Genomic DNA, 10,591 nt, shown 5'->3' on the forward strand with positions numbered 1-10,591 from the left:
TCAGGACAAGTGAAGGGTCAGGCCCTGGTTGGTCTAACCAATTTTTACCATGTTAGCCACGCTTTCTGGAAAACTTCCTCCACCCAAGCAACTATTACTTTAAAAAATGACGGGCTCGAAGTATTAAATGTCTGGGCTTTCTTTCTGCCTTTTAAGTGGTAGATTTTTTAATTGCATGAGCAGCATAGCTTGGATTCACTCATTTTTATGTCCATGTTTTTACTGATGCCAAAGAGCTATTTTCCTCATATAGGGCTACCAGGCTGGATCTACAATCACTGAAACAGAAAAATTCATAGCAGCTGGGGTTGTTCTCCTTTTGCTCCAAAGACCCTGGGACAAACTGTGCCTTTCCTGAGGCCGTGCCTTGAGGAAGTCCCAAACATCTGAGAGTACGTGTGACAACTGAATTGGCTCTGAGGAGAATGAAAACACTTAAAATCAATGGCCGCACTTTATAAAGAGTAGACTGTGATGAACAGATGAGATAAGAGCAGGTCATTGCTCTATAGAAACCACTGATTCTTGTTATACAGTTCTGCAGCCCCTTGTAAATACAGCCTAGAAGTTCTGTTGAAAGAAGCTTCTTGGTTTCACTGTGTAGTAACTCCTCACATGATGCAAAGCTCTTTTGATATCGGTGCCATATCCAAGGGGTGCTATAGAAGAACTCATTTCCACTCCATTTTCACAGGCAAGGCTTCCTTACTGACATAGGTCATGTAGGACAAACAGGTAGAATTTGGGTCAAAATAGTAAATGGTAGGCTGTTAAGCCCCACTGAATCTAATAAATGGTCCATTAGATGGGCAAAGGCTTCGGTGTATGGATGGTGAAACAAAGCATGAGCTAGTTTACATTCTCCATGAAAATCAGTAAAGAGGCTTTTCTTTCGTGCTAACAAATTTAAATGACGCACTGTTGTGTTTCCTCTAGGTAAAAGAAATATTGACAGCCCTTGGTTTGCTGACATGTGCCAATACGAGGACTGGGAGTCTTTCTGGAGGCCAGAGAAAGCGTCTTGCCATTGCTTTGGAGCTGGTGAACAATCCTCCTGTCATGTTTTTTGATGAACCAACCAGGTACTTCAAGGCCAAAAATGAAAGATAGACAAATATTGCTTTATATAGTAGAACAGTGCTGCAGAAAGGTTATTCACCTCTAAGTCCTTGGAAAAGGCTAATTTTGTGTTGCCTGTAAGTACTGAATAAGGCCACAAGAAATAATTTGATTTGGCTGCTTAGTGACTTGGGTCACTGCTGTAACCGCCGGACCATGGGACTATGAATAATTTTTAAGGGAGACACAAACTGAAACAGGAAGGAAGACAGAGAGGAAAATCTTTTCAGATTGTGGCATGAGTTTTCTTTTTCAAGCAAAGATAACTTGAATATAAGCATTTTAAAGTGTGACTTTTAATAACGAATGTAGCATATTTAGAATCAAATTCTGTGATCAGTCTAGGAGGAGGCTGGGAGAGCTATGAATATGTATCTATTCATTAAAGTTGGGAGCATTTAAATCTGCAGTCCTAAAATGTAGAAGTCCCTTAAGGCAGCTTTTTCATTCTCATGCATGTTTCCAACTTAATTGAAAGACTGATGGAAAAATACAAGCCTAAGGTTGGCATATGATAAAATTTATAAAAGGGTAATAGTAAGAGACCAAAGTAGCAAATACGTCTGCTAGTTTTGAGTGGTGCCTATGAACCTGTGGATAACAAACTTCTTTCTTTTTATTCAGCGGCTTGGATAGTGCATCATGTTTTCAGGTCGTCTCTCTGATGAAGGCTTTAGCCCAGGGTGGCAGGTCCATCATCTGCACAATTCACCAGCCCAGTGCTAAACTGTTCGAGTTGTTTGATCAGGTACTATTCTCAAACTTTTTCTCTTTATCTGTGGTTTAGGTAGGTTATACTTTTAAGGCTACACTCTTTAAGTAAAAACATGAATAATTCTAGTCTATGGTTCCAAATCAAATAAAGAAATTAAATAAATAAGAGCAAAATATACTTTTTGATTTTTTTTTTCTCGTTCTGCCTGTTTCCATTATTTACATGTAATGTTTTTAAAGAATCTGGCTGATATGTTTGTGAAATCATGATTATCGCACTTGCGATTTTCATGCCTTCACCCACCACTGCTCCTGGGCACAGGGCTGTCAGTAAAGTAAATTAGAGTAATTTAAAAGCAAGAGAGCTTTAGTGCCAATGTCTGCAATGTTGCTAGTACACGTTCTCATCCTAGCTGCACAGGTGTAAATTCAGAAGAGTTTATTCATGTGAAATAATAATAATTGAAATGAAGTCAGTTGGAGATCTTTTCTCCAACCTAACAACAGGATGTGGACCATGTGTGTTTAGGTTAGATTTAAATTTACTTTAATCTTGTTAGGAGATTTAAATTAGACCTGTGAGAGCCAAGAGAAAACCTACTGCACCATAGGTGAACAAGCTCTTGCAGATTGCCAGTCTGGCAAGGAGGTTTATTTAAAGTCAATAGTGTGGCTAAAGGTAAGAATAATGAGGCTGTTTCCCATTGCTCTGCTGTTCCACCTCTCCTTCCATTCCTGCATTCACCAGCCTCATCTCCCAGCCCAAAATATCCATAATGTGTGGAAATTAGATGGCTCAGCTCTACAGTTTCTTGCCTATTTTCAGCATGTGTCTAAGGCTGGAATTAGTCTGTTTCTGTGTTAATGTGCTTTAAGTCCTGGAGGGAATGTTTGCAGAATTCAAACCTTAAGCATTTCATTTTCCATTAGTTATAATTCCATGCAAAGGTAGTTCCAAGTGGTGACAAATCTTCCCAAGGTGTTCTTCCCACAGGGACAAGAAAAGGTCATTAGGTTCATGGGTTGCTGTCATACAGATAGCAAGTTCAAATATTTTGATACTATTTCACATTTTTCTTTTCTCTTTTTATTTTTTCTTTTTCTTTTCTTTGCCTTGTTTTCCAGCTCTATGTTTTAAGTCAAGGTCAATGCATTTACCGTGGGAAGGTATTAAACCTAGTCCCTTACTTGAGAGATTTGGGGTTGAATTGCCCAACCTACCACAATCCGGCAGATTTTGGTAAGGACAATTTGAATAGTTTATTTAATTTATTTTGTATTCGATTAGCACGTTCAGGGTAACGGGGACCATGGTGTGTTTTATACTTTTGTACATATATACGTATGTGCATGTGTACATATATGTATCAAAATTCAAAATAAAATTATTCTGATTTTTTCTAAGTAATTTGAATGCCATCTAGTGGTAAAATCTAGTGAATATTTCTCTCTGGTGGAAGTCCAGGTCCAGGAAATGAAAGATAAAACATATTCTTAAGTGTTTCATAGTAATTAATCTTAGTGGCTTTTCAAAGTGGCTCCAGTGTTCTGTTTTTTTATCTTGAACAATACCACTGTGGTATTGTACAGCTAATAGCATTGAGGGGTTTTTCATTGTTGTTTCTTAATTCCAAAGAAGCACTAAGGGCCACAAAAATAGACTTTTGTAGTTTTTTATTACCAAGACTATCCCATATTCACTGCCTTTCATCTAAAATGGTTCATTTAACTTCCAGGATGAAGAGAAGTCTCTGAAGATTTGTAGAAAGATACATTTAAATTATGTGTATATACATATGAATTTGCATGTGGCATTTTAGAGCCTGTTCTAGACAAAACTCCTGTTTCTGTCAATGCTACAGAATCAAGTGGATCTAATAATAAGGCTTGTGACTAGCCAGTAGTATAAACCAGTAACTTACCTTCTGTTTTTTGTAGTAATGGAAGTAGCATCCGGTGAATATGGAGACCAGAATGGCCGGCTGGTACGGGCAGTACGGGACAGGATATGTGACACAGACTACAAGAGAGATGTTGGTGGTGAGAATGAGTTGAATCCCTTCCTCTGGCACCGGCCTTCTGAAGAGGTATTTTGTATATCACAACTAATGGGCATGGCTTGAGGCTGGAGGGGGAGGAAGAGAATTTAAATCCTCTGTCAGTGGAGGAGGTTTCTGGGCACATTCAGCTGATGAGAGTGGCGTTTTGTGAATGAAAACCAAGCAAGATACTGCAAAGAAAGAAGTTTATTCTTTTATGTGTTTCCGCAGGATTCCTCCTCCACAGAAGGCTGCCACAGCTTCTCTGCCAGCTGCCTAACCCAGTTCTGTATCCTCTTCAAAAGAACTTTTCTTACCATCATGAGGGATTCGGTAAGACTGCCGTTATAATAACTTTTGTAGCCAAAAGGTCTGTTCAGTTGGTTGTGAGGTAGTGTAATATGCCTTAAAGGTCCTGTCCAACAGCCCACACATGAAGATCATCACAGAATTTCAAAGGAAAGAGACTGGTCTTTCAGTCTTGCAATTAACTGTACCATCTCCATTGTGAACAACAGTTTTCTTCAGAGGAACTCAGAAGCATCTGGCCTAAAAACCTAAAGCTTAAATCCCCTCTGTGCTGGCAGGTCTCTTACTCAGTTATTTATCCTACTGAAAAGTGAGTGAGAAGTTGTACTGGTATGTCACAAAATCAGTTTTTCCAGAAAATTCAGTGTGGCAGAGATGATAGTTTCAGTGTGATGTAAGACTTTAATACTTAAAGTCTTTATTTTTGAAACAGAAAATTCGTAACTAAAAATTTTGCTTCTCTGAAAAGGGAACATATCTGTTTTCATACATTTAATATCAAGCTGAAGTAAGTATCATAATGAAACTCTTCATTCCCAAGGAAAAAAACCATCTCTTTCACCTTTTTTCTTAAAAATAAACAACCCCCTTCAAAATCCCAAACCCTGCAGTTTTCATGTATGTTCATTAAATGTTTTGGGTGCCTAGTTTGCATTAACAAAATGCAATGGGACTTTTTTTTCTTTTACTCAAGGAAGTTTTTCTTATCTCTAAGTAGGTGAGTTGCTTGTGAATTTAAAAGATAGGACTATTTACATTGTCTGATTGATGCTTTGAAATGTCCTCTAGATAGGATTGTTCCTTCATTAACAGGTGTGAGTTAAGGAGATGAGCTTCCTCAACCAGACCTTATGTGCACACCTGTCCAGGGAACTCACCTGTGTACAGTATAATTGGTACTGGTTGGCCAAGTGGTTTTCTCTGTGGCAAATTTGCAGTTTGATAAATCTGAGGAGGGTTTGTCTGCTGCTTTTTCTGTGTGTTGGAAGGTTTTCAGTGCTTTACATGAGGGGGGGGAAGACAATATATACGTTAATATATATTGATGCATTAATTTGACATATCTGTCCTTAGAAAAGGAGAAAGCCAGACGATACATCTATACTGGCGGGCATATGGTGAATTCAGATGAGGTAGTTTGGAAACCAAAAGCAATTGAGCCATGTGGAGCACAGCATGAGTAAGTTACCCTTGCGCAGGGTAAGCTGAGCTTCACTGAGCTCCAGATGCTGCAGCCACAATGGTTTTGGCCTGCACCCGGGCAGGTATCTCTTTAGGACACTGCCGTTTCCAGTGTAGACATGTCCACACAGAACTACAGGCTTGGAAGAAACCTACTGGACCATTGTGTCCAAGCCTCCGCTGTCAGATAACCACAGTATTCCTTCCCTTTCAGAAAGGGAAACACTATATTGAATGCCATAGTAAAAGCAATCAGCTGTTTTCCCCACTGCTCTGGTTGGGAAGATACGGCAGAACTATGCGATTCTAGTGGTTAGGAAGCATCTTCTTATTTCCAGACCATATATATTATGCCCATTTGTTGTTTTGCCAGTGCATTTCTTTGCTGTAACTTGTTCTTCTCCCTTGCTGTTTTACATTATAGTGCATTTGTCATTCAAGGATTAATTAAGTTGTAATCTGTAAGAATTCGCACATCTAGTCTAGTACCAAATATTTGGTCTAAAATAAATTGACATGTTCATGTGGGAGGGCTCTTGTAATCCAAAGCGTACATACAGCTTCACATTCTCCACACTGCTCAACTAGCTAATCAGAATGTCTCTGGTACGCTTGGAGAGCATATCTCAGAGGTGTGTGAGCACTAACCGTGGATCATATGGTCCTCTCCTCGTCTCCACCAAGGGGAAATTGTAACTTATTTTCTGATGCATAGATTGAAGAACAGTGTTGGTTTTCAGATTTTTTTTTTTCCTGCTCAACTGTAAAGGCTTGCAGTTGTTCCAAATTTTACTATTTCTTTCGTTCTTCCATACCTCTTGTAGGAATACTGTATTGCAGAGAAGGCACAGAAGGCTAATTTATACCTGGTTAAGTTAGTTTGGTCTCTACAAGCCCGAGATACCTTTTCTGCCTCTCTTCTGCTCTGGGAAATTTATCTTTTAGTCAGAGAGAGAGTCTCCTTCTCCTGATGAATGAGGGCCAATGGCTCCATGTCATTGTCAGACGGTACGATTTCAGGTTGCAGCATTTGCAGTTTCTGCCTGTGTTTACAGGAAGAAATTTTCTGTACTGTAATAGCCATGTGTCTGGTTTACACTGGGAAGCTCATTACAGTAAGCATTCCTTAGCTGAAGCCCAGTTTGCCAGTAGGAAATTAACATCTGTATGTAAGGTCTTCTGGACATAAGTACTCCTTTTCTGCAATCTGATTTCAGTCATATTGCCATTGTTTTTGAGCCCAGACTTTCTGATGAGAAATACTACTCTTTCCTTGCCTGTAGGTCCTGACACACTTGCGTATCACCTCACACATTGGCATTGGACTGCTCATCGGCTTGCTCTACTTAGGCATTGGCAATGAAGCTAAGAAAGTCCTCAGCAACTCCGGCTTCCTCTTTTTTTCCATGTTGTTTCTTATGTTTGCTGCGCTCATGCCAACTGTCCTTACATGTGAGTGCCAGTCATACTGTTACATCAATGGACAAGGAGATTGCAGTAAGCTGGGAGGGTGTTGTAATGTATTTTTCATATAAGATAACGTTTGACATGTGCTTCTGCTTCTAAGACAGGTGTGGGGATAAATCTTGCACTCACTAAACTGCTGTGTAGAGGCAAACAGAGATAGGCTTGTCTAGTGGCACCTCTCTCTCCCCAGTTTTGCCAGCGTTTCTCAACCTGGACAGTTCACCGTTACAGTCCTGGACTGGAATTTCCCCTTATGCCAGTGCATCTCAGCTGTGTCATGAGCTCATGTTTGGTCTTAGGGAAGATGTAATAATTTCTCTAGGACTTCCAAGTCGTGACTCCTGCATAAGATCAGCATATTCATGTGGTGTCAGAAACAAACACCTGCAGTATGGACTGTTCCATGCTTCCTCTGGGAGCGCTGTTACTTTGGATTCTCTGGTGGACCAAAAGGAGTAACCAGGTCCTTTAAGTTTTGACACCACTTTTAATTCAAAAAGCCTCTTTAAGGGAGGTTCAGATCGTCTGAGTAGACTGGTACATAGTCTAAACAGTGAGCAACTCTCAGGGCTGACCTCTTACATTTCATTATGAATCATTGAAGCTATTGCTGGTCTGTCAAAGGCCTCAGAGTTCCAGTCCCTCTAGGGGACTGCAGCAGTGCAGGATTAGATACGGATAAACTATGTTATTATGTACAACAATATTGCACACTGACAACCTAACGTACTAATTTGTGTTCTCTGTAGTTCCTCTTGAGATGGGAGTATTTCTTAGAGAGCATCTGAACTACTGGTACAGCCTGAAAGCCTACTACCTCGCCAAAACCATGGCTGATGTTCCTTTTCAGGTATATGCTCTACTCTCCAATAAGACAAGAACCATTTAAGTTCATGGCTACTCCACTTGCCAAGAAGATTAGTACTAGTATTTTATCCATCTGAATAGTGGAGAAACTGTCCGTATGTGTGTGCTGAAGCTTCAGGTCCAAATCAGAAGCACCCTCAGAGTAAACAGCAGGACAACAAAAGCTGAGACCTGACCTAGTATTTCTTTAATAAACAGATGACCATCTTTGCTTTTTTGCAGAAGGAATTGAAAAGGACTGTAAGTGAGTGGGATCTGTTTTCTAATGCCCAAGTAGTAAGATAGATATCATAGTCTGTGGCAGATGCATTTATTGTCTTCATCCATGCCTGTCACGTAATGGAAAGGCTGAGATCTGTGGATTAACTAGAACTCCCCATGTTTTTATTGTATTCAGAGTAACAGTGAATGTTTGGCTTTAATGGACTAACTCCAAGTGTATCTCCTTGCAGATCATGTTTCCCGTGGCTTATTGCAGCATTGTGTACTGGATGACTTCACAGCCATCTGATGCACTCCGATTTGTCCTCTTCGCAGCCTTGGGAACCATGACATCCCTGGTGGCTCAGTCACTGGGTCTTCTCATAGGTGCAGCCTCTACATCCCTCCAGGTACTGATGATGTTTTGTGGTCTCACAGGAACCCTGCTGTCTCCTAACACTGACTGCTTACTGTGACTGCTGCTGTGTCCCCAAGACCTTTGTTGAGAGATGACAGGCAAAGAGTTGTCTTGGTCTGAATATAGCTACTTGATGTTTCCCACTAGCATCGACTTAAACAGCATACACATGCACTGGATGTGAGGCTCTGAAGTTCCTTCCCCATCTGAATGGGGCTGTGCCTGCCCCTGCTTGAGTGGCTTGTTGCTTGCTATTCATCCCAGGCTGAGCAGGTCCTAGAAACTGCAGGACTGATGCATTTCTATGCATCTACAAAGTGGCGGTAGGCCATGAGGATCAGTAGCTCAGGAGAGGGTTCTTCCATACACATACAAAAAGGTTGCAGGAGGCAAGGTAGGAAAAGGCTTGCCCAGAAACTAAACTTCTGCAGAGGGAGGGAGAGAAGCAGCTGTTGGCATGACAGTCACACTGGAAGCTGGCCGTGTAACTCCATCCTGCTTCCTGGCAGGAGATGTGCTGAGGTGACCATTCCACAGCCGATCTGTTTTGTGGTGCTTATGATAACAGATGATATTGACATTAATATGCATTGATGCTATCAAGATTTCTGCAGTAGAAGGCTTGATTCCATCTCTGTGCCACCCTGTGGAGACCAGCAAAGCCCTGTTGTATGATCCCTGTGCTTCTGCTTTCCCCAGAGATACCTGTATGGCCCTTTGCCCTGGAGGGGATGTAGAGAGGACAGGCTGGAGTTGGGTCAAGATCTATCTTCCCCACCAAAGCCACCCAGCTGGAGATGTTCTTTATCCTCTTCACAACGTTTTAGGACCAGTTGAAGCTACTGTTCATGTGGGGTTAATGAGGAGGCAGGTCTGTGTGTCTTCAGTGGGGAGTGAGTGAGAAAGGATAATATTTAGAAGGAGGGGTCTCATACTCAGAGAAGCAAGGGAATCACAGTGCCCATCTTGCTCTGTAAACTTCTTGGTGGGTTCAAGTCCTTCAAAGGACAGGTCCCCAGCACAGCGGCGGCATCAACTAGTTAGAACGGTTTAGAAAGAGGAGAGGGACCCCTTTTCCTCTACTAACAGCAGCTCACCTCCCCCTCACAAGAAATCTCGTCAAAAAAAATCAGTTATTTCCTAGTATTTGGAACTGTGATAATTTGGGGGAGTAGCATTATAAGAAGGACTTGAATGGCATCGCTCCCCACTGCCTAAAGAGTAAGTTTGCATTGCCTATTTGGGTTTGGCACAGAACAGAGGATTTGCCATAAGGAAAGTTGGCTCTTTTAAAGGCTTGTTTCCTCACTGGAGGTCAGGACATCAGATGAAAGAGCAAGTTAGTTTTTATTCTTTTCTCTGGCTTTCTGACAAGAGACTGTCTATTCCTTCTCTTCACAGGTGGCCACTTTTGTGGGCCCAGTTACTGCCATCCCAGTGCTTCTGTTCTCTGGGTTTTTTGTCAGCTTTGATACCATCCCAACATACCTCCAGTGGATGTCCTACATTTCCTATGTCAGGTACTGCTAGGGAGGCCATTAACCTCCCATCTGGAAATGCTGTTTGTTTGCCTTTGCTTGTTTGGGTGGTTATTTTGAGTGCCAAAGACACTATGTTCACAGCACATTCTTTTAGAGTATAAACGTACATATGGTATATACCACATTATCTCACTGCATTTTACGTTGTATATGATGTGAAATAAATAGGAACATTCAGTACAGATTATCGGCCGCAAGTCCATGTCAGTCCCCTTGAATTCAGTGGGGTTGCACAGCATGCAAATCTTCCTGGATTTTGCAATAGTGGATTTCTGAAATAATAGGGACAGTATGCCCAGCTGAGAAATTGATGCCAGCACCTCATTTTGGAAGAAAATGTTGTATAAATCACTGCTGTATCCTAGGTAGACTTGTTGGATAAAGGCCTGTTTTTACGTTTCGCAGTAGCGCTGCCACAAGAGGCGTGGGATTTGTGTCATCTCTAATCTAAACTAGTGTTTTAAGAACCATAGGCACTTTATATCCTATCTATGTCTGTCACTCTCACTGTCTGAGACAGCTATCTTAAGATGGGATGATTGCCATCAGGAAACCTCTGAAGACTGGCACGAAGGGATAGTTTAGACTAGACACTTAAATGTTTATAGCTGAAATTAGGTGAGGTGAATTTTCCCATCCCCCTTTTCTCCACCCTGCCCAAGCTGCACTATTACGGAGAAAACCCAAGCTAAAATATCCTCTCATTTGGCAGTGAGGTCTTACACAGAGACCTA

At 41.3% G+C, this 10,591-nt stretch overlaps 1 protein-coding gene across 1 annotated transcript in view; it reads left to right on the forward strand.

Annotated features, from left to right (window-relative positions):
- The window catches only part of ABCG1 (ATP binding cassette subfamily G member 1), a 63,690-nt gene that overhangs the window by 43,647 nt on the left and 9,452 nt on the right, over positions 1–10,591 (forward strand). Inside the window, exons 6-14 of the mRNA XM_076354498.1 lie at positions 937–1,082; positions 1,744–1,867; positions 2,959–3,073; positions 3,772–3,920; positions 4,104–4,205; positions 6,647–6,815; positions 7,580–7,680; positions 8,150–8,308; positions 9,718–9,836. Of these exons, the coding sequence (XP_076210613.1) occupies positions 937–1,082; positions 1,744–1,867; positions 2,959–3,073; positions 3,772–3,920; positions 4,104–4,205; positions 6,647–6,815; positions 7,580–7,680; positions 8,150–8,308; positions 9,718–9,836 (1,184 nt within the window). The remainder of the gene's footprint in view (positions 1–936; positions 1,083–1,743; positions 1,868–2,958; positions 3,074–3,771; positions 3,921–4,103; positions 4,206–6,646; positions 6,816–7,579; positions 7,681–8,149; positions 8,309–9,717; positions 9,837–10,591) is intronic.

This window comes from Aptenodytes patagonicus, chromosome 1 (assembly GCF_965638725.1).
Source record: "Aptenodytes patagonicus chromosome 1, bAptPat1.pri.cur, whole genome shotgun sequence".
Lineage (NCBI taxonomy): Eukaryota > Metazoa > Chordata > Aves > Sphenisciformes > Spheniscidae > Aptenodytes > Aptenodytes patagonicus.